At 29.8% G+C, this 25,469-nt stretch overlaps 2 protein-coding genes across 2 annotated transcripts in view; one reads left to right on the top strand and one right to left on the bottom strand.

The window, feature by feature from the left end:
- Positions 1–25,469, top strand: part of LOC107450407 (uncharacterized) — a 477,566-nt gene that overhangs the window by 147,393 nt on the left and 304,704 nt on the right. The window lies entirely within an intron of this gene.
- Positions 1–25,469, bottom strand: part of LOC107438528 (serine protease 33) — a 47,612-nt gene that overhangs the window by 2,647 nt on the left and 19,496 nt on the right. The window contains exons 2-7 of the mRNA XM_016050836.3: positions 23,222–23,352; positions 17,058–17,294; positions 13,642–13,724; positions 10,119–10,204; positions 7,222–7,508; positions 2,454–2,611 (exon numbers count right to left, since the gene is read on the bottom strand). Coding sequence (XP_015906322.2) covers positions 2,454–2,611; positions 7,222–7,508; positions 10,119–10,204; positions 13,642–13,724; positions 17,058–17,294; positions 23,222–23,321 — 951 coding nt within the window. The 5' untranslated portion in view covers positions 23,322–23,352. The remainder of the gene's footprint in view (positions 1–2,453; positions 2,612–7,221; positions 7,509–10,118; positions 10,205–13,641; positions 13,725–17,057; positions 17,295–23,221; positions 23,353–25,469) is intronic.

Genomic DNA, 25,469 nt, shown 5'->3' on the forward strand with positions numbered 1-25,469 from the left:
TGTTGCTTTTACGCTCCTTTGGCCCAAAAAGGATGAATACATTTCTAATTCACTTCAAGTTTTAGAATGGTTTAAAATTTTTGGCCTTCACATTATTTGGAAACTATTTCGTATGCTATAAAATTCAAGTAAATCTAACTTAGAAATGGTTTACAATGAAGATATTTCTAACCGTAACTTGCGAACTAAATTGAAATTTAGACTTTGAGACTAGAATCTGAAATATATATTTTTTTATCTTCTAGTTTCTTTTTCTTATTTATAAAAACTTGTATTTTTTTAAAAATGTAAGGTTTTGATTTTTCTGCGTATGAAAAAAAATATTTGGTAGAACAATTGAGATAATAAAGTATCGATGTTAAGATAAGTTAAGAAAATAAAGTATTGGTCAAATGTTCGTCTGCCATATAGGTGACCTGGGCTAGATACCCGGCTGATGCAATTAATATAGGTGAGATAATTTTTTTTTGCGAATTAAAGTAACAATATTTTTGGTAATTAATACTCAGTATATTATTTAAAACTCAAATACGTATCTTGTGCCTTTATTATGAAAGTGAAAATGCGCCTGTGATTGTTTGTTGAAAAATTATTTTTTTTCTCTACTTTAAAATACGATAATTTTCCATTTTTCTGACAGAAAATATGGCTTTCTCTCATAACAATAACGTTCTAGTTAAAACAATTTGAGAGCTAATTTAGCTTAACTCTTATCTAAACTATTTGAATGAAAAATATACATAATTTCATCTAAATGAAAATTTGATCTACCAGAGCAAATCACGTTGAGGAAATATTATTTGCAACTTTGGTTTCTATAACATTCAGCTGATATTTTCAAGGAGTTTAGATTGGCACTATTATCAACGGTTTTGGTTTTAGAATACGTGTAAACACATTATGTGAGAATTTTATTCTGTGAAATTTTTAGATATGAGAAGAAATATGCTTAGAATAATTTCAGTCAGAATAAAAATTAGAAGATTAGACGGCAATGTTGTTCCTTTTTAACCTGCATGTAAATTATGTTTGTTTGAATTAATATTCATTTGGTAATTATCATTAGAATTAAAATATTATAATTTACCAAATCATGATCTCTGTGTAAATGAAACTAGTTCATTGATATCAAATTAAATCAGTTATACAGACTTTTCAAATTAGGAAAAGCAGTATATAGATAAAAAATAATTATTTGAATTGTTTTCGGTTAGTAAAATACGATTCTTTTAAAATTAATTTCGAAATCTTTGCAAAAATATGAATATTTTTATGATATTGTATTGTGACCAGAGTATGAAGCATTTTATCATAATCATTTCAAGTTTACAAAACGCAAATATTTTTTTTAAATATTATGTACTTGAATCTACATGATTATAAAAATAAGTATTTAAATAAAAATTTTTTTTATTGCTCTCTGGAAATTCTTATTATCAGAGGTAATTATTGCTTTTATTTATCATTTACTTCAGATAGAAGCCTTTTAAGCATATGAGAGCAAGATTCTAGAGTATACGTTGTGGAAACACACTTTGGTTATTTTATTTGTTTTTTTTGGTTATTATTAAGTGATTATTCACTCTGAGAATATTGGATAGTTAATGTTGTATGAGTATATAGAAAATATTAAATATAGAGGATTGTTGTATGAGTATATTTTGAAACCATATGAAATGATTTGTGAGAAAAAGTACAGCTTTGTATTTGACTAGCAAGTGCCAATATACACGGATATTCGTATGAGGTAATTCTGGCTATTGATATAGGTTGACTAAGTGGTTAAATGCACTAATTCAACTGAAATTTTTTTTTTTAACTTAAGCAACAATTCAACTAGATTATTTGTTTTTTTAAAAATAATAAAAACGAAATTTTATATTTAATTCTTGCATATTTAAATAGGTTTTCAAACATTGCAAGGCCCGTGATAACTCGCCAAATGCGACAAAATCGTAAATTTGGCGAATAAAATTGTGTTTCGGCGAAAGTATTGGCGAATGATTTTTTCCACTGGAAAGAAAAATATATATTTAACTCCATCCTCAAAATTACGTCAAAATGAATTTTTCTAAACAAATTAGTATTTTTTGTTCGATTACATTAGTTTTCGGTAGATGCGTCGCACAACCAATTAGAACTGGGTCCAAGTAATATAAGTCCAGGACAAACTACGGTAAAATAGTTTTCTGTGGGAAAAAAAATAATCATAAAAAATTGTTAAGATTTGCATCTGATGAAATCTTTTGAAAATTGGCGAATACTTTTGATATTTGACTAATTTACTGGCTGATAATTTGAAATCATTAGCTCGGGAGCTGTATAGATTTTTTTTTTTGAATGATAGAAATATTGAGCAAAGGAGCTACAATTTGATGACAGGAACTCACATAAATGTATAAAAATTTTGTGTTAGCAAATAATTTTTTTGATAATATTTTAATATTTCTCACCACACATGCATCTTTTCGTCCACCTTCATATCCTGCACACATCATTTCCGGAAAGATTCGGAGATTAATTCTTTTCCAATGATGCCACATTTCACATTCGTAATTAGAAATAATTGGTATTTCTACTTTATGCAAGAGGCGTGTTCCATACCTATTACCTGAAATTTCATTAAAACGTTAAAGTTATGTAACTACATTTCTAGCTTCATAAAGAGTTACAGCATCTTCAATGGATTTTAGTATGGAGTAATTCAATGCATAAGAAGTTTTAACAAACAGTTAACCCTTTATAACAAACAGTTTTAACACAACCGTTAGTAAAATTAATATAGAATTTTTGGTGACAGATTAGTTGTATTTACTCTAAACTGGTTTAAATATCTAATTTTGAACAACTCTCAGACTTTTATTTAACTTACAATTGGAAAATTAGTTACATTATCAACAGTTGTCAAAAGTTTATCTACAGCATTATATAACGGAAGCTTCTATGAATGGATCACAACGGTTTCATTTAAAACAATTCTAAAGCCTCATATCTTTAGAGAAATGATTTTTATACTCTAGAATTCTAAAGCTAATTTGTGATTTTCTATTCTCTTAATTGACATGACTTTTTTTTCACTGTAATTAATGAAGTATTTAAAATTGAAATAGATATACAAGTTATTATGTTCTGAAACATTACTAAAGTTGTGGTTGCCATATGTTAGCCTTATAGTAGTTACTAGCTATTCATCACAAAATTTGAAAACCAGTCTTTTTTTTGTGCAGATTTTCAAGCAGCTATCAAATTAATTAATGATTTCTGTTGCATACCCACTGACAGCTGAGATTTCCTAGAGACCAATACTCCCCAATTCAACAAGGCTTGACACCAAGCACGTGACGTCACAAGAGGAACGAAAACCTGATGTTTCCCAATATTGTCGGTTGAAGTTAATTACGACTCAGAGCAGGAATTAGGCACGTCGTGATTACGTACTTGGGTCATTTTCGCTTATCCTAGCAAAACGAAGTTTTTATGTTCAGAAATGATGTAGGGGAAAAAATTGTTCTTTAAATTATGTCTAGGGATTCTGGCTTTTGGGGTATTTCTTCACAGTTGTGATGTCAGAAGGCTGCTTTCAGGAGCTAGTTTCCAGTCCTCTTGTAAACTAGGTGTAAGAGAAAAATTGCTCTTCAAATTATGTCTAGGCATTCTGGCTTTTTGGGGTATTTCTCCATAGTTGTGATGTCAGAAGGCTGCTTTCAGGAGCTTGTTTCCAGTCCTCTTGTAAATTAGGCATAAGGGAAAAATCGTTCTTCAAATTATGTCTAGGCATTCTGGCTTTTGGAGTAATGAAGAAGCGAACTTCCTTGGAAATAGAGGTACCATCTTATTAAAGCATCCAACTACGACTTCTAATTGGGAGATCAAACTATTAAAAAAAACTTATTTACATTTAATTTCTAGTTCCCTCATTTATGCTTGATTGATTCCACACAGTTGCAGTTTTTCGCATGTTTACGGACATGATTTCCTCACCATACACATCTTAACCGTAATAGGTTTTTCAGTCGAGCCTATTTGCCAACTGTATGTTTCTGAAATGAATCATTATTTTTAAATTGAAAATTAAATAATCCTTATTTTATTTTCAATTCATTTTCAACTTTTATCTCATTGTTCGTTTTCAACAAGCATTGTCAAAGCATGAAACACGCATTTTTTTACATTCTTCAATTTGAAATATACATACTAATGCATACGTGCCTTTATTATGGTTTGTAGGTTTAGCAAGCTATTAAAATATATATAAGCTGCCATGTGCAAAATGCATTCACTTAGTAACATTAAACAGGTGCTACTGATAAGAATCCCCACGCCCCCCCCCCAAAAAAAACCCCATTTACAACACTTGCTGAAAACATACATCACTTGAATGAGTTATAATATCTATTCCCTACACAGACTTTTAAGGTCTTTTTGCAAGACAGTTTAGCTAATACTTTCACTGCTATATATTCGAAAAAATTAGAGTAGAAAAAACTTAAAACGAATTTAAAATTAAATCACAAAAATTTTACAAAACACAAAAAAAAAAAAATTTTCATCACAAAAATTTTTTATTAAAAAACAACACACATTAAATTTCGTAAAAGATTTTTAATGTGTGTTGAAATTAAAATTTAAAATATTTATATAAATCAATACTAGTTTCGTATTAAAATGAACAAAAATTTAAACCTATCTGAGTTACCTACTACAAGATTATTTTTATTATGAAGTAGAGGACTTTTATTGAAGTTATTTCTCCTTACACAAATATGTGTTTCTGAAATATTGTATGAGAATTTATATTGTAATTCTTTTACAACTCCATACTTTCTTAATAAAATTGTCTTGCTTACCATTTCTATTGTTTTTATTTACTAGAAGAACGAAAAAAAATTAGGCGTAATTTGTTTGAAATCAATAAAAGACCTCAACACAATAGAACAATTATTTCGATTGTTTCGATATATTTTCTGTTGTTCTGCAATTTTACTCTCTCAACAAAATTTAAACAGTCAAGTATTTATTTTATTTTCTGCACTTGGCTTCATTAATGATTGGTGGAGTTAATGAAAAGTGGAATAAAATAGGCAAAGGTTATCAGGCGGATTTTTTCGTATTACATAAAAAACAGACGTACAACTACAAATAATAAAATTGTTCTCGTAATGCTTCTGAATAAATATTGGTTTTAATTAAATATGTAGCCTACATGCATACTTAATGACACCTGATATACGTATTTGTGCACATCAGGTACTTTTGGATGCATATTTATGCACATCAGGTACTCAGATACTTTTTTTATTAAAATGGGCATTATAAGGTGAAAAAAAACGAAACTTCCAGAATAACTTTTGATCTGATGAATAGATTTTCAAATACTTGAACAATCTGAATGCTAATTATTGCTAATTAACTATGCTAATTAATTAGTGCTGTCATTATTTCATGCTACGAAATCAGACTCAAAAACGTAGTCGTTCAGTATAAACACACCTTTTCTTCCGACGGATTATGATTTCTGATGTCCAAATTAACGAGTGTTTCAATCTGGTAATTTGGTCAAGATAGTTTGGTCACCAGAGTGGCCAAAATTTGAAACCCTTAATGCTAATTTTACTTTTTGCATGTTAAGTCATATCTTGAAAACTTTTTAAGCGGATTGAAAAATTTTTGCACATAGTTATAATTTTGTTTATTAAAAAACAATTCCACACAAAAAATAATTTTTAATAATTTTTTTATTATTTTTTGTTTTCTTTAAGTAAAAGTCGAAAAATTTTGAATTAGTATGGATACAAATTTTTAAATTTTGTTAAAGATTGTAATTTTTTACATGGCAAGAAACAAAATTTGAAAGAAATTGGTGAAACAGTTCCTGAAAATTTGAATTTCAATAAAGTCAGATATTTAAAATTTGTTTTTTCAATAACTATACGACTAATTTCATTCGAATTTTGTATTTTGAGATATAAAGAATAGTATTCTTCTAAACAATGAAAAATTGGCATACCTTCCAATTCAAAAATGTTCGACTATTATTAAATAAGATAATAAAAAAATAACAAATAATTATTAAAAAATTTATTTTTTATGGAATTATCTTTCGATAAAATAATTTTATAATTGTGTGCAAATAGTTTTAAATTCACTTAAAAACTTTTCGAGTTTCTGCGAAATTCGCAAGTTGTAAAATTAATATTAAGGGTTCCAAACTTTGAATCGATCTCTTGACACAACTATTAGGACCATATTTAGTGACTGCCCTCTATATTTAGAGGATCAGAAATCATAATTCGTCAAAAGTGTGAATCCAAGTGAGTACAAGTAAATACGTTTTTGTGTCTGATCGAAATTGAGAAAAACTTTTTAAAGTTTCCTATTGTTTTTATATAATCTCCGTATACTTAAGGTATCCGACCAGTTTCGAAATTTTTTTTAAACGCTATTATAAAATTTTAAAGAACTAGTTTGCTTTATTATCTGCAATAACTTATAAAACTAGCAAGAAAATGATCATTATTACTATTTTAATTTTATATGACAATTCTTTGATAAAATTGAGGTATTTTTTGCACATGCACTAAGTACTGTAAAAAAATTTCTGTTACATAAAACAAAAACAAAAATAAACCTTTGAAGATTTCATTATCAACTATGTTTTGAACTATTATCTTAAAAGCAAATGTATATACTACTGAGTTAGGGATCAATGTAGTTTAAAAAAATCTTATTTTTAAAAATTTCCGCATTTGTGTTTGCGAAAAAAAAAATGCATAAAAGAAATTCGACTTCTTTCTCTTAGTCGGTCAATCAAAACATGTGTCCTATAGTCATAAACACTATGAAAAAGTGAAGATTATTACTTCAAAAACAACATAGATATGATGTTTAAGAAGGTGTAAAATGTGAAAAAAAACCTGATTTTGAGATAAACGCATTTAAAGACAAAATCATTTGTCTATCCACTGTTATCACCTCGATGATATAACTGATACAAAAACTTACATAACTTTGTAAATAATTGGAGTACAAACAAAAGTAATATATTTTTAGAAAGCTAAAAGTACAGGAATCCTAAAATTATAATAAACTCAATTTGCCCAGAATAATGTTTTTACCTTATTCTTAAATTTCCTTATATGAATTATGTTAATTTAAATGAAAACAATTACAGCCTAGATATTTAAAATAATATTTTTAAGATCCAAGTAAGAAAGTGATTACTTAAAGCTGGATCAGTTTTTCCCCATCCAGTAATGATTCCTCTTCTTCCTTCAAAATTCCAACCTTGAGGAGGCAAACAAATAGGAAGAACGTTCTCTTGATATCGTGCAGGTCTATCAAGTTGTATAAGAGCTACATCGTATCTATCAGGATGAGAAGGCGAAAAACGAAAGTTGGGATGTAAGAGTTTTTCAACCACTCGAAACTTTTGAGCTGGTAACAATTGATAGCGCTGATCGTGTATATCATAAGCTCCCAGAACAACGATAACATCACGTAATAAAGCTCTAAAAACATAGAAACAGATGTTAGGTTTCATAGAAATATTAAATTTACTTAAAACATTAGTTTTAAAATATAATATATTGATACGAATTGAAATTTGATAATTGGCTATTATAATAAGATTAGATAGATTATAATAACAGATATATAGATTATAATAACAGATATTATAACAGTTATAGATTATAACAGATATTATAACAGATTACAATAATTAAAACACTACTATTTTCATAGATGGAAAAAATTAAAACTCCTATTTAACAAGAAACCAACATTTTTAAATAATTCATATAATTCGTTTTGCTTACATTTTACATGAATACAAATGTTATAATTTACGACAGTTTTAGCATAAGAAAAATTTCTGACACTTCTGCTTTAATTAAGTTTAAGTACCGGCAAAAAATCTTGACATTATTACTACTAGTATAAAGTGTGAAGACTTTCTATTGATGTTGTTATAAGTTGATTTTTAAGAAATATTGCAGACTGTAAAATAATGTAGCTACGCAAAAATGGTACTCAATCAGGCCCCCTCTCTACAAATCGTTTTACCTTATCAGTCTATACCGATATTATTTTGATAAACTTTATGAAAATTTAAAATTGTAGGATGATGATGATATATCTTCAAATTGGAGGATTTGGTGAAGAGTGTTTAATATATAAAGTAATGAATAACGATGCAAAAGGATTTTTAAATTAGATCTCTAAGATACAATATCATTTGGTTTATCAGCTTTTACAGATCTAGGTTGGGCAATTTTCATTTCAATTTGAAAGGGTAAGGTTAGTGGTCAGAAAAACTACATTATTTTTGTAGCTTAATAGGACTACAACTATTTTGTTAAAAATGTAGTTATCTACAACTTCTACTACCTTTTTTAAATGTAGCGACTACGAACTACTTTGAAATTGCAGTAATTATTTCACAACTTTAAGGAGACGAACTTTGGAGGACTTAATTTTCATCTATGTTCAAAATGGTTTTGAATAAGAAATTGGCTTACATTAACCATAAGGGAATAATTACGAATTATATATTCATGTTTAAATTAGCCAATTTGTTATTGCAAAACATATTTCTTGATTTAGCTAATTTAACCTTCAACTTTTTATGCCTTTTTTGACATCGAATGTTTAATTTACGAATTGCGAAACTATCAAATACTTGCAATTTTTAAATTGTTTAATGTAGGGGAGAGTGGGGTAAATTGTAACAGGGTACGATTGTAACAGAGCAAAAATTTCGGGTGTCGGGTTCTAGATTTGGTGCCTAGGTGGCGCACTAGGTGTATTTAATAAATCTACATGTGCACCCCTGATGGCAACCTTTTTTATGTACTTTTGAAAGAGTTACATCACAAAAGATATTTTCATGCTACGTAAGTACTTTTTTGGTATTAGAGTATTATATTTTAACAAAGTAATTTTGTTTAAACAAATAAAAATTATTAACCGAATATGTAAGTGGACACCTTAATTAACATTTCAAAAAAAAAGATTGGCTTTGTTAATTAACTAGCATTGTTTTTAACAAATGAAGCTGAAATGGCTTCTTGGGGACGATTCCAACAATAAGTAAAGGGACGATTGAAACAGCTGAAAATAAATAATCTTATGTTTACAAACCATTACTTAACTCTTTAAGAACCACCAATAGTTTCCTATATCATTTATATTATGTTGCATGTGCATTATTTTATTTGTCACCTTTCACAGCATAAATTAAAATTTTTAACCCCTTAAAGTTAAAAGTTTAACCCTTTAGGTCTCTGCTCATTATTATTTTTACTCCTAAAATATCACTACTATTTTGATCAATAAACAAATGTATCACAACTATGATAATATGCATAATTAACTATGTTTTAGTTGAATTTATGAACTGTTACAATTGACCCCGTAAGTGGGGACAATTGTAACAAGTGCACGACTGTCAAAAATTGTTAATAAGTAATGTAATAACATTTAAAATAAGGTATTTTTTTTTCTAGTAGAGGATAGTCTACTTTACTCGTCTGTCAGTTAATACTAATAATATATTGGATTTTTTGTTAGTTAAAAATAGTTAAGTAAAAAATGTTACAATTGACCCCTCTCTCCCCTACTTTTATTTCCTCTAAGAAATTAAGTTCATCGAAAATACGTTCCCTTCTTCTGAAATAACGTCAATGTTTCACGAGTGTGCATTATTTTTAAGATTGACCTATTGAGGTAGTATAACGAGCATGTAAAATATCGATGCACAATTGTATTCGATAAGGTCTATTAGCTACAATAGTTTCTAGCTTATTTGTCGTTGCAGAGACAAGCTTTACTATAATTAAAGAAGTAAGGTGATACTAAATCAAAACAGTAGTGCACTTTAAGTAGGCAGACAAATATATTGGTATAAAAGGCATAAACTATCACTAGAACATATATAGTTTTTTAAATTAACTATTGTTAAAACCGGCAACAAAATATTTGTGCTGAATCAACTGACTTTAAAAAAAAACAATGTTTTATGCAAAACGCATCTATAGTTTGGAATATATCAAACATTTTCATTATGTAGTGTTAACAATAACAAAAAAGTACTGTAATTTTATTTAAATCGTGGATACCTATATACACAGTGAGCAGCAGTTACAACGTAATGGTGGTTTAAGAGAACCCCTCCACATTGTTGTTGGGTGATTTTAATATGAGCCTAAAAATAAAATGAAAAATATATCATTCAAATATTAAAATAAACTGCGCACAAATAAAGATTTAATAAATGACATTTAATTTATTTAGGAAATAATTAAAAAATAATTCAATGTCGAATAGCATAAAATGACAAAAAATTAGGGTTTGCCTTAAATTTTGTGGTTAAAGCGCAATAGAAATTTTTTTTCTTTTAATCTTTTAACAGTAATTTTTTTTAAAAAAACACTCTTTATTCCGTTTGGAAATTTTATTTGTTTCCTTTAAATCCAAATCAAGTTAATAAATACAAAATTTATTTTAATCAATTCTGCGTTAAACTCTCCTTTAGTAAGTAAACTAAAAGTGTTCCTTCTTCCTGAGTAGAAACTATGGTATTTGATCAACTCCTACTTTCTTCGTAGATCAAGACTAAACAAAGCAATGCCTCCTAGGAAAGAAAACGCCTCCGCACGGTTTACCATAAACGAGAAATCAGATCCTTTAGTGGTCCGAACGTAGTGACATCTTTCGTATTTCTCTTACTGCGCAGTTTAGTAACCCGTACGTAGTGAGAAATCTACCCGCTGCTCAGTTTAGTTATGTTTGTTAGTTCGGACTACTCAATTCCTTCATGCAAAGGCCTACCTTCTTCTAGGCAAGTGGAATAAGTCTGTTCGTAACGGCTTCGGTCTGGTTTACGGATAAAAGAATGCCTGATCATGGCGCTTATAAACTAGATTGTTAGTTCAAACCAGGTTCTTTCACAATTCATTATTGATTTAGCAAAAGAAACAAATGTTCTGTTCAGAAAATTGTTAGAAATTAACATTCATTTTTCAATAAATATAAAGCAAAATTTTCAAAACATAAAATTATCTCTATTTTTTTTTGTCGTATGCCTGTTGAGGCATTAGGGCTGCGATTGTTCCTGTTTTTCAGTGGCGCCATCTATGGCCAAGAAATCGACTTCTGCCAAGCCATTCACGCAACCACAACCCGTTTATAGGGCGGGTCACATTCACACACAAAGGAGAAAGGACATAGAGAGAAAGAAACATCCATGCCTTGCCCGGGATTCGAACCCAGGACCTTTCTGATGCAAGGAAAGTTCCCTGCCCCCTACACACGCCGGTCGGCATAAAATTAAATAAAATGATTTATAGATATTAATTAACTTTTTATTTTATGGAACAATTATGTTTCAGATTATAGAGGCTGGGATAGCCTGGTTAGCAAGGGCTCTGAACTTATGTTCGTGAGAACGGAAGTTCGAATCCAACAGGCCGAAGACTCCCCGTGTAGTAAATGGTGACTGGTGCACGTTAAATCTGTCGGGTCGCAAAGTCCTTCATGTTACCATAAGAAATAGTACCTCTGGTGGTACTGAGCTGGAGATTGATCGTTCTGTCGTTCAGCTCAAAAATGCGATTTGTGGATGAATGAATGGATGTATGAATGGTATGGGTGTGGCAGAAGACGTATTCATGGCAATAGATGGTGCCGCTGCAAAACAAGAGCAATCGCACCACTTGCCTTAATGGCCTACGACAACAACAGCATTTCAAATTATAGTACGAATCTGATAAGCTTAAATAACTCCACATAAGTAAGATAGATAAGTTATTTATTGAATAATTGTATGTAAGACGTTTGTCCTGCAGTGAACTGATCGTTAAGACACGGTTCCCAGCATATCACCGAAGTCAAGCATCACTGACTGCGGTCAGTGTGCGGGTAGGGGACCACTTGGATCAGTCTGCGTAGGGACCGAGGGTGTGCGGTATTGGTCTTCGTTAAACTGTTCTACCGTAAAGTGCTCGACTTCGCGTGCAGGTCGTCGGGCTACCGAAGCGGGGGTGCCATCCCCTCTGCGGAGGATAAAATTGTGATGGCATGTCTTCGGATCATCCTCAGGGATGTTTCCCAGACCGTCGCCAATAGCCCATTGTACAGCTCTAGTGCGACGTAAATAAACAAATCAATCAATCAAGCATGTAAGACGTTTAAAAAATTTCAAAAACTATTTATACTTATTAATAAATAAAAGAGCCAAAATTTCTTTCAAAGTCGATTTTTGAAGAACTTCGAATAATCAAAAAATTAAACCTCTGAAAAAGTATGTCCTTTCGCTGAAAATATAATTTCTTTATACTGAAACTATTTTGAAACATTTAGTTGCCGAAACTGCACAATTTGAAATATCATTTTTAATAATTTCAATAATGGTTCGATCTGTCTATTGTAAGAGGAAATTAGTTCTTTTTGGGGAACGAGAATTCCGAAAATTATAATCTTCAAATCTAGCCAATTAAATGGAATTTTTTTTTTCACACTAGGTGTAGACCACACTTAATGTAAATTTTTTAAATTCAAATCAAAAAGGAATACAAAGTGTGTACATCATATGGGTTGAAATTTAATTTTCAAGTGAGGACGAAGCAAAAACTGTATTTTCATATGATAAATCACAATTGAGGAATGTTGCTTCGGAATATCAAAACCTGTTTTATTGCAGGGAGAACTTTTAAGTTGTTTAATTGTTAATAATCGTCTTTCGATTCCTTTCTGTTTCCTCTCGGAATCATACAAGTTTTTCGTTTTGTGCACCCATCTTGATTAACTGTGATTTACAGATTTTACAGACAACTGTGATTACGTTTTTATTTCTTACTTTATTGGACAGTAATTTTTGATTTCATTTTGGACAGTAATTATAAAAATATAAATTAAGAGAGGACTTTTAGGAACAACTTATGTTAATAATTAGGTAGAACTCACTTAGGTAGAATAAGCTTTGGTAGAATAAGCTCAGTTTTTTTAAATATTGAAAATTAAAAGTGTTTATATTGATCTGCACTGAAGTTATTTATAGTCCAAAATGAGCATTTTCTTAGGTGTTAGAAAACCTGGGAATTGCATCATGCACAGAGAAAATATTCTGGTAACAATACTTTACAGTATAATAATGGTATTTCTGGTAAAAACAGCAACATAATTCTGGTTAATAAAAGTAAAATATATGGTATTTAAACCATTCATTTGGTAACTTATCCATTCATATGTTTATAGTTTACAGAAAAGTCTGGTTTTTTAAAATTATAGTTCTCATTACAGCACATTTAGTAAAAAATATAAGACTAAAAAGTAACCTTAACCAAATAAATGGTTTTTATCCCACACTCTAAGGTATCAGGATAAAACTACCAATTTTTACCATATTGACCGAATTTTATAACGTATTTTAAAATCATATTTTACCAGAATCATCACCATTAATTTCATTGAGATTTTTGGTGTTTCCATAGAGCCAGAAACATGGTAAATGTTAACATATTCTGTAAATTTTTACCACACTTTTTTTCTCATTGTGGGAACAGCCCCCAATGTCCCTTCCAAAAAGCAAGTTAATTAAAAAAAAAATCACACTGATATAAATGGGGAGGAAAAGTGCATTACCTGCCATGGAAACTCTCCAAATTCCGCAGTATTTCCACCTACAATTCGACTAGTTGGCTTGTAGACTCTTTCACCACAAACAGCTTTCATGCAACAAAAATGGAAAGAAAAAACGGATTAAAACACAAGATAGAATAATAAAAAAATAAAGATATGTAGATCTCAGATCATGAGGAATTTCACCTTATAAACAAGGATTTGAGCATCGAAGCATTTATACTTAACTTAATGATTTACAGTTAGATCGTAATTAATAAACATAAAAACAACAAACTCACAACAACCAAAATTATATAACAGATTTTATTTTATATTTTACAACCATCTCTGAACAGCCGACCCAACTTTGGGTTTGAGACTACTATTAATCAATTCCGTAGCCTTGTGATTTTGAACCCAGTTCAGAAGACAAGGGAGCTCCTGGATCAAGTATTGGGAGAAATTTTGCCTTCGTGGATGACTTTTTGATGGAATTAACCTGCATTTGCGTTACACGGAGAGCGGAATTCGTATCGGTCAGCCATCACTGGAGTTCAAATCCGGTTCACCTCATTGGAAGGAAAAACGTTAAAGTTTGTTAAATTTTATTCAACACAAGGTCATGAAATAGAGAATGTACAGTAATCACCGTCATAAAGTAAAAGGTCGTAAATGATCATTTAAAAAAGAAAACAGATATCAAATATTGACGTATTATCGGAGTTGAAGGTGTGGTTAAGGTAAATTCAATTTATAACTTTATAACCGTTGTTGAACAACCGACACAATTTTGGGTTCACGACTATTAATCTTCAATTCCGTAGCTTTGTAATTTTGCACCCAATCCAGAAGAAAAGAGAACTTCTGGATCAAGTACTGGGAGAAATTTGCCTTATGGAAGACTTTTTCATGGAACTTACCAGCATTAGCGTTACATGGAGAGAAAAGCCACGAAAACCTCCCATGGTTAGCCTAAAGGCAAGTGGACTCTAGCCTTATATCCGTTTACCACTGAGGATACTTTACGTTAACACTGTGGTCGATGTAATCCGGGTGCGGAATTAGTATCAACCACCCATCGCTGGAATTTGAACCCAGGTCACCTCATTGGAAAGCGAACGCTCTCTTTACTTAGCCATCACGCCTCCAGATAACATATTACCATAAACTGGATAAGAAGCATGGTTTAACCACAAATCTGCTAACAATTGTTGAGCTATTGGGAAAAATGACCTTGATACATTTGAACCGTTGTCAAGTTTAAGAAAACTTGACTGTTGAATAGAGTACATGTTTTATTTTCGATTTTATAACCGTTGTTGAGCTGTCCATCCAATTTTTGGGTTTCGACTTCTAATGTTCAACTTCGTTGCCTTGCAAATTTGAATCCACTTCAAAAGACAAGGGAACTCCTGAATCAAGTATTGGGAGAAATTTGCCTTCGTGGAGGATTTTTTTGATGAAACATGGAGAGGAAGACTATGAGAACCTCCCACCGTTAGCTTGACTGCAAAGGGACTCTAGCGCATGATCCGTCTGCCACTGCTTGTGTTACACGCCAGCACTGTGGTCGGTGAAAGCAAGATGCGGATTCGTATTGACCAGTCATTGCTGGGATTCGAACCCGATTCACCTCATTGGAAGACGAACGCTCTAATGTTTATGTCTTAGTGAAAATTTCAGAATATAGTGTCCCTTAGTGTAAATAGATCGATTAGTCCTCGTTACTTCTGATCGACACACTTGTGACATATTTTGTGTAACAGTAATGCATTAAGAGTTACACACACTCTTAATGTTTTCGTTTATTTCTAGGTACAAATATCAAAATATAGTGTTTCGGAGTGTATCATTGATTGATTGATCACCGATGCTTAGGATCTAAATTCTTGCGAAACGTTTCGTGGTTTAATATAAAGGGAAAAGTTCAAGCAGGTAACTTCAAAGCCATTGCTTAGCTCAAAAGAGCTATTTGGTAGGTTACCAAATGCATTTGAATTTTCATACTTCATGAGTTTTTAGAAATTTACTATTAATTTGCGTCAATAATAGTCAAACTTCAATCTGTTAAAAAATAAAATTTTTGAACTCAAATGCATTTATGTTTCTACACGTGGTGAGTTGTTAGAAATTTGCAAATTATTTGCTCCGTATCATAATCAATTCTTAAGCAAAATCTGAATATCTTTAGTTACTTTTAAACTAGCATAAAATTTTTGAACTCAGTTTATGGAAAATTGCTATTTTCCATTTTATTTAGCTTAATAATCGTCTCCCTGTTTTTAGTATGGGCATCAGGGATGTGGACTCTCTGACATTCTATTAAATACCAAACCAAGGAAAAATAATCATACCTGCGATTGAGACCAGAATAACCCTTCGTGTAATTACTCGATAGAAAAGTTTTAAGACAATTCCATTGATAGAAAAAAAAACTAAACTTTATAACCATTACAATTCTTTTATTTTAATATCTTTATTTGATTTCAGTATATTTTGATTTAAACAAATGTTAGTACACTGTTAGAATTTTCATTCTAAAATTATGGTAAAGTAACCGACAGCAGTTTGCCCATCCAATTAACCGTAAAGTTTACGGCGAAGAACGCTTTTTATCTTTATGGTTTTGAAGCAGTTCACAGACAGTATAGTTAAGAAAACATGAATGGAAAACTATACAGTTTTTAAACCTTTTACAACTAGCATGGTTTCAAAACCTGAAAAAAAGAAATTTAACTGGACATTGGGGATAGTTAAGCAGCTTTATAGTGCTTCCATCTATGCGTAAAGAGAGTATTGTACTCTAATAGTATCAAATTGACAAGTAACAAATTCACACTGGCAACTCTTCATAGTAAAGGAATGTAGGAAAAACAGTAGTCTCGAGACTGGGATCAAACCCCTGTTCTATCGGTCATGAGATTGACAGAATAGCCATCTCGGCTATATGTACCCAACTGCAAGGAACTAAGTAGCTTCATTAAATGGGCCGAAATAATTCTGGTTGTTTAACCGTATTAGCTGAAATCAGTTTTTAAACAATTTTCTCATAGTTAACAGTTTGAATACCATCTTATTTAGGTTTATTTGACTGTTTGCTTGAACATGGTAAAATAACGATTAAATAAATTGTTATTTAACCATTTTAACTGAGAAATTTCTAACAGCGTAGGGTTTTACAGTAATAGCTGTTTTACGCATGAAGAACAGTTATTAGATAAGAAGGACAGTTTATAGGATATAGGATTTTTTTCTGCTCCTTCATGATATCGATATATTTTGTAAATTTATTTGACTACTTGTAGGATTTTTGGAAAATATGTGCGTAAGAAATAAGAAAAAAATATTTAAAAACACATAATTCTTCCTGATGATCTTATTACATTGATTTGAAAAGCAGCACAGTACCAATTTTGTGCAAGTTCTTTAGCTTATACCTTTATCTTTTCTAAGTACCCGCTGGTTAAGGCCATCTGCAGGTTGTATATAAGGTTGAGGTTGAATAGTTTGGTGCTTTGTAGGAGATCTTCTTAGATTACTGCTTTCGTAAGTGATGCAACAAGTAGAAGCAATAGTTCCAGGACATGAACTCACGGAAGTACCTCCCATCAGTGGACAAAAAAGGAAGAAGACGCAACGTCCGCCATCATGATAACATGCATTGCCGTCATCTTCTAAAAATAGTAATTATAATTTTTTAAATGTTGCAATTACGCGAATATTTATTACGAAATAGTTACTACGATAATGAGGCATGAAAAAAAGTTTTAAAAATATTTAACTATTTCGTTAATTGACCAAATTTCGCACGCTTAAAATATTGGACTGATATTCAGTGCATTGATTAACTGCATTTCCATAGCTATATTGGAAGCAAAGACCCAAGTCGCATGAACCATAATCTATCGATACTCAGTCACAAAACGTGGTCTAAATGTTATATGAAAAATACCTATATGAACAAAAATGAACTGCCTATTAATTCTTACCAAGTAGATATTTCTATCTGTTACCTACCACTTCAGCTTTGAAAAAGCTCTGCTCTTCGACTTTCTGAATAAAAATTATTATTTAATTAAGTATTATGGTAGACAGAACAAAAATGTAGTGCCCATTTAATCCTACTTAGTAGATATTTCTTTCTGTTACCTATCACGTTAGTTTTAAAATTGCTGCTCTTTGATTTCAAACCCGAATAAAAATTATTATTTAATAAGTGTATTATGGTAGACAGAACAAAAATGTAGTGCATATTTAATTATAACTAATAGATATTTCTTTCTATTACCTACTACTTAAGCTTTAAAAAATTACTGTTATTTGACTTCAGATTCAAATAGATATTATTATTTAATTAATATTTAATGGTAGGCAGAACAGAAATGTAGTGCCTATTTAATCATACTTAGTAGTTGTTTCTTTCTGTTACCTAGCACTTCAGCTTTAAAAAAATACTGTTCTATGACTTCAGTTCCGAATAAAAATTATTTAATTAATGAATTATGGTAGATAGAACAAAAATGTAGTGCATATTTAATCATACTTTATTTCTATCTATTACTCGTCACTTCAGTTTTGAAAAATTACTGTTCTTTGATTTTAGACCAGAATAAAAATTATTATTTAATTAATGTGTTATAATAGATAGAACAAAAAAGTAGCGCCTATTTAATCATACTTAGTAGATATTTCTTTTTATTACCTGCCACTTAAGCTTTGAAAAATTACTGTTCTTTGACTTGGACCAGAATAAGAATTATTATTTAATTAATGTATTATGTAAGGCAGAGAATTCTTATTTTTACAAGAAAATAAAAAATCGTAATAATATTACGTTTGTGATTTGTCATTTTCTTTTCTTGAAAAAAAATGAAACTGTATTTTTAATAGGATCCTGATGGGTACAGATGCGTTAATAAGAACTTAAGAAATGAGAGCTACACTAGTGTTGTTTCTAAACATCAGAGTAGTATAATAACTATGCCTGTTCAGATGAAAAACAGCTCCAAATGACATCTAGAAGACACATTTACAGTTTATGTTCCTATCTAGAAAGCGGTGAGAGATACAAGAGGAATATCAATTCTCAATTCAGTATGAAACGATTCTTTTTGCACCTTAAAGTTGAAAATTGAACCATAAGGCAAGCATAGTGTTTTAAGCTTTAATACAAAAACTGCATTTAGCAAGAAACAAAATCTATTTCTAGATTTAACGTCAGCGTAACTGCGCAGTTAAAAAAAACACTAAAAATTGTTCAAAAAAGTGCTAAGAAACCCACGTATTTTTGTGTTCTTCTCCGTACATTCACACATCACATAGGAAAATGTGATACGGATTCAGATATAACGCACCATGCAACATGTAAGGCGCATCTAATCCACTTTTGTAGGTATTTTGCGCATATGATTGAGCAGTTGATTACGCATATGAGCATGATATGCAAGGGCATCATCATGCATAAAACGCAAGAAGCGCTTCAAAGTGTATAACATTCAGTTGCATAATTTAGGAAGGAGAAACAAGTTTCAACTGATTTCAATATGGTTTGCTGCCCCCTGTTCTATGGTACACTGTGAAAAAGAGTATGGACAAAACTACCAATATATGATAAAACTTACCACGTTTCTCACTTTATAGGAACACAAAAAAGCTCGATAATTTTTACCGAAGCGCTTTGGCTATAATTTTTGGTAAAATTAACAATGAAATAGGTTTTATATTATGTGGTAAAATTTGGTAATTTTTTCATGATACCTTAGAGCATGGCATAAGAAGCATTTATTCGGATAAATTTAGTTTCCAATTTTGTATTTATTACTAATTGTTTGGTAATGAGAACTATAATTTTGAAAACCTGAATTATATGTAAACCGCTACCATATAAACGGAAAAATTGCAAAATTACCAAAGGAATAGTCACCGTATATTTTGGTTTTTATTACCAGAATTATAATTTTTTGAAATTTATTTTTTAACCAGAAATGTCATTACCATACGATATACTAATTTCACTAGAATTTTTTCTCCGCCTTAATTTTTCGTTGACTAGATTACTTTTATTCCCCCTCTAAATTTATCAATCGAATCATAGAACACAATGTATTATGAACTATATGTTGAATAAATCGTAATAAGTAGGAAAACAAGAATACCGACTGGCGAATATTTCATATTTAATGGAATTAAATGTATTATATGTTGAAATAAGTCGTAATAAGTCGTCGGAAAACATGTTTATTTCATTATGCTTTATGTTATCTATAAATGCGTGTTAAAGAAAAGCAGACCCCGCATATATTTTAAATGCACTGGAATCAAATGTATTTATTTATAATTTTAAATTAAAGTAATTGTTTATTAAAAAATCTATAATGTTGTTTTATATTGTTCTATTGAATTTGCTATCAGTTTAAATTTTAATTATGGATAAATTTAGGAAAAAACAGCATAATTTACTCTATCCAGCCAAATCCTACTTTAATTTATTTTCTTTTTTTGTTTTGATATTACCTATTAAATAAAAACAAATAAGACTTTTTGAGTTGTGAAACGAAGTACATTGAAAAAAACTCCGAATCAAATTACGGCATTAAGTTTTGGCACGTTGGGTGCATCATCCGTAAAATTCGTTTTATCCATATAATCTGTTTTTACCGTAATGTATTATACCGAAATTTTAGTTAACTAGAGTAATTCAGCGATTTTATAGTAATCATTACTGTAAAAATTAGGGAATGTCAGATTTTTCTCTTGTCCATAACATGTTTCAATAAAAATGGATTTTACGGTAAAAAGTACCGGCTACTTAAATGCCAGTCCTTCTTTCCGTAATTTTTTACAATGAATTGAAAAAAATAAATTATAAAACAGATAGAACACACATAAATAAGAACAGATATTGTTCTTATTTATTTATATTTTTTTATCTAAGAAAGCTGATGAAATGAGTAAAAATGATATAACTTAAAATTAAGTTAATGATTAATCGAAAAAATTATAAAGGCATTTTATATTGTCTTGTTATATATGATATTGTTTTACGTCTCGAGGTTAGTTCAACGCTCCAAGAAAACATTTAAAGTTTCAGGTATTTTTGTTTTGGTTAAAGTAGTACAGAAACAAAATGTTTGAATCCTTTTTTTATACAAACAAGCAAATTTTTCGAAAAATGAAGTCACGCATTGTGCCAGAACATTGAAAAATGATTTAAATTATCGGAAAAAAAACACTAAACTTATCGGAAATAGTAAACAAAAACAAAGCTACGGAAAACAATAAAAGTCATTTTAGGAGTAATGTCACGGTGAATATTTATGACCTGCAATGACATGAACCATGACTGAAGCTGGTTCACGCACTCTTCTTGTGACTGATAATAAAATGAAATCTGATTCATTACTTATTTGATTGGGTTCACATAATTTAGTTTTTTAGCAAGAATCTTTTAAAATCAGTTCAGCATCATTGATTTTTATTGCTCGGTCAAGATATAACATCTAAGAGTGCAATTCCACAAATCAAAAGTCATTAATTTTATTCGATCTGTTTTTTTTTGGAACTTAATTGTTTTCATAAGTGTGATGTGAAAATTCTTTATAGCAGTAAAGTTCATCGATGAATCATTTCTTGAATTTCGATACTTCGCTCGAATTCCGGTAGATTTTTTCCAGTCAGTCGCACAGAGAAAAAAACAAACATCTTTAATTCACGTGCGGTTTCCTTTGCTATGAAAGAAAACACGTTCGTTTTTTCTAAAATTTAATCGAAAAACAATGAAATTTGTAAGTGGATATCTAAAGAAGGAAGTTTTTTTTTCATTTTAAATATTGGAAAATAATTAAATTTAAAAATTGAATTTTGCTTAAGGTTACGATTAGATAATTACTAATTTACATAAATATACAGTTCCTGGCCAAATTAATAGACGCACTATAAGATTCTATGTATAATCTTAATTATCAGGTGATACTATACAGCTTTGTTGTTTTTACGCGACTGAAACCGGTTTGCACTTGTTTATGTTCGTGTATCGATGGGTTAAATTAGACGATATATCATATAAATTCGACAATTGGATAAATTAGAGGATATATTATATAAATGTAAAATATTTATTATATCAAATATTATATAGGTATATTATAATAATTAGAACAGATTATTAGACGCAATTTAGTTTTTTAATAATTACATGTTATATATGCAATACTTTTATAACTAAACATGCATGTAATGGGTTTAATTCGGGAGATTTTTTATATACTTCCTATTTGTATTAATTTTTTAACGTATTGCATTACTATGTTAACCAACTGATACATGAACGTAATCAAGTGTAAACCGGTTTAAACAATAAAGCTGCATAGTATCACTTGATAATGAAGATTTTACATAGAATATATATAGAGCGTCTATTAATTTGGCCAGGGATTGTAAAGTAATATAGCTAACTTTTTTTGTAAACTTAAGTTAGGTAAAAGCGCTATTTTTTGTTGCTAAAAACATAAAAACATTCTTTAAATTGAAAAGAAAATCAGGTAAAATGTGGAAAAAACGATATATTTTTTAAAATGTTCGCTAATCCTTTTCTATATTGGAAAATTGTAAAATAAATTAATTGAATATATCATAAAAAATATTTAATCATTAAATTACGTATAAATAAATAAAAATCATTTTTAATGTATTTAACTTGTGTTCGAATTTGTAGATAAATTTTTAATGAGATATCGTTCTCCTTATTACCGCTTATTTTAATTATTTTGTGTTTATTTATTTGTTTACATTTTAGCTATCATATATTAAGTAAATATTGATTCAAAATTTTATTACAGTAATTCATAATTAATTTATTCTTCGTATTTTGCCTATGACCTTATAGAATAGTCACTTACGACTTTATAACTTATTTGAACAAACTTTTTCACTAATGAAACGACTATAAATAAAAAAACAGTAAAATTAGAAACAACCATTTAATACAGAACTGTAACTAGTTTTTTTTTCAAAATAACACATAAAGTCGTAGAACAATTTTGTTTACTATTAAAATTTAGTCATATTTGGTTGGAATATCCTTGGCTCATTCACATTACACATATTTATACTTTTACTACAAAATAATGAAATATAAAATGTACTAATTCAAAATAATATAACATGGCAATTAACAATGTTAAACAATTTAAGTGCTTCCACAGAAGACTATGGAAATTAATGCTTTGAGTAACAAGTTCTAATTCAGTTAATACCAGCAAAATGTATCTTAGCAAATGTATCCGTTTTTCATGTTCTAACTGTATAAGTATACTTACTGAATTTAATGATTGCAGAACACAATTCTGTCTTTCAACTGTGACTAGATTTAGGAAATTATAAATACCTCTAAAATTTAAATAAATACCTCTAAAAGATGTGACTTAAAAATACCACTAAAAATATAAATACCTCTAAGAGAAGTGAGCGGGAAAAATCAAACATTAGCCTGTATTAAATATTTAACTTAAAAAAAATAAACCCTTAGATATCAAGAAAGTAATTTTTGAGCATTTAAAATAATAGAAAAAATTAAATGATGGACATATTTTATAATAATTACCTCGTTTCACTGAGATTCCTAAAAATGTATCTGCAGGCTGAAAGAGTGTGAGTGAAGCAATAAATATGCAAATAGAGACACGCCATCTTGCATCGAGCATCGCATTAGTGGACCCTTGGTATAATCTTTACCTGCAGTGAGAAAAAAAATTATTACAATTTGCCTAATATGCAGGAAATTCCGGTTTTCAGAATTATAGTTCTTATTAGCACACATTAAGTAAAAAATACAAAACTGAATAGTAAATTTAACAGAATAAATGGTTTTTGTGCCACGCTGTTAGGTATCATGATAAAATTACCAAATTTTACCACGTTTACCAAATTTTATTATAAATCATGAAACCATATTTTGTTAATTTTACCTACATAATTAATAAAGCAGTTCGATAAAATTTACTGATTCTTTTCACATTCCCGTAGAACCAGAAACATGGCAAAGTTTGCCATATAGTTTTGACCATACTTTTTTGAGTTTTGACCATACTTTTTTTCTCAGTGTAAAATTGTTTTTTAGTCTTAAAAGTATACATTTCCATTAGAGGCATGAGCTCCAACACCAAAAACTACAAAATCCATATTCTACGTTTAAAATATCTTGCAGGATCATTCTAGTAATTATAATATCATTTTTGCGCAATTCCCCACTAGAAAATTAAACTCATATTTACTCTCTTTTTTCAAAAGTTGCTTATTTTTTAAATCTATGAGTTTATATCTAGATTTTGAAAATGAAATTAATATTTTACTCTCTTTTTCAAGAGTTACTTAATAAAGATGAATTTAAAAATATTTATTAACTGTCCTTGAAATTCTGCAGAATCCTACCTCATCAGTGTCCGTTATCGATATTTAACTTATTTTGACTTCTATGCCAGTGGAACAGTAACTAGTTCTATGAGTGAAAAATGAATAATTTTTAGTTTTAACCATACCTTATTTCTTAGCGTAAAATTTTTTTTTGCCTTATAAGTATACATTTCCATTAGAGGTATGAGCTCGGGCACATTTTAAAACTTTGTAGTTTTTAAAATGTGTTCGGAATCCTTATGTGTAGAAAGCCCTTATTCTATACTTAACATATCCGTTTCCTTGCAGGATTCTTCCAATAATTATAATATCATTTTTGCGCAATTCTCCATTAGAAAATTAAACTCATATTTACTCTCTTTTTTCAAAAGTTGCTTATTTTTTAAATCTATGAGTTTATATCTAGATTTTGAAAATGAAATTAATATTTTACTCTCTTTTTCAAGAGTTACTTAATATAGATGAATTTAAAAATATTTATTAACTGTCCTTGAAATTCTGCAGAATCCTACCTCATCAGTATCCGTCATCGATATTTAACTTATTTTGATTTCCACCTCATCAGTATCCGTAATCGATATTTAACTTATTTTGATTTCTGTGCCAGTGGAACAGTAACTAGTTCTATGAGTGAAAAATGAATAATTTTCTAGTTTAAATAGAACATACAAACAGTTGAAGCCATCAACGTTGAAAAAGTGAATGCTCTTCCATGCATATAAAAGTTTAATGGCGATATTTCTTAACTTCCTTCATCTTGATCTATTATAGCAGTTATTACAGATGGTCAATATAAGTTGATTCGTACTCTGATTTGGTTGCGTAATTTTATGGTTAGTTTTACTCTAAATTCAGTTTCAACTCTATTTCTCTGAAGAAAGGTTTTATACTTCTATCTAAAATAACTTCATTTAATTTTTTTGAAAGACATAATTTCTCTCTTAAAGTATTAAATTCGTTACGTGTTTTCTCTAATAAGTTGCTTTTTTGAATTGAAATTTTCAATTGCATAATATGATATCGTATTGCATTATTGTCTTTGGCACCTAAAATACATACTTTTATAACTGTCGTTGAACAGCCGACCCAATTTATGAGCTTATGACTAACAATGATCAACATCAGAAGACAAGGAAACTCCTGGATCACGTATTGAGAGAAATTTGTTTTCGCGGAGAACTAACCCGCACTTGCATTACATGGTGAGGAAAACCACGAAATTCTCCCATGGCTAGCTTGATGGCAAGGGAACTCTAACCCACGATCCGTTTACTATTGCGGATATTTAACGTCAGCACTCTGGTTCATGTGAGTCGTGCGCAGAATTCGTATAGATCAGCAATTATTTGGATTTGAACCTGGGTCTCTTCATTAAGAGGCGAGTGTTCTAATCCCCGAGCAACAGGAACTAACAAAAACCAAATAAAACATTCTTAGAA

This window comes from Parasteatoda tepidariorum, chromosome X1, assembly GCF_043381705.1.
Source record: "Parasteatoda tepidariorum isolate YZ-2023 chromosome X1, CAS_Ptep_4.0, whole genome shotgun sequence".
Lineage (NCBI taxonomy): Eukaryota > Metazoa > Arthropoda > Arachnida > Araneae > Theridiidae > Parasteatoda > Parasteatoda tepidariorum.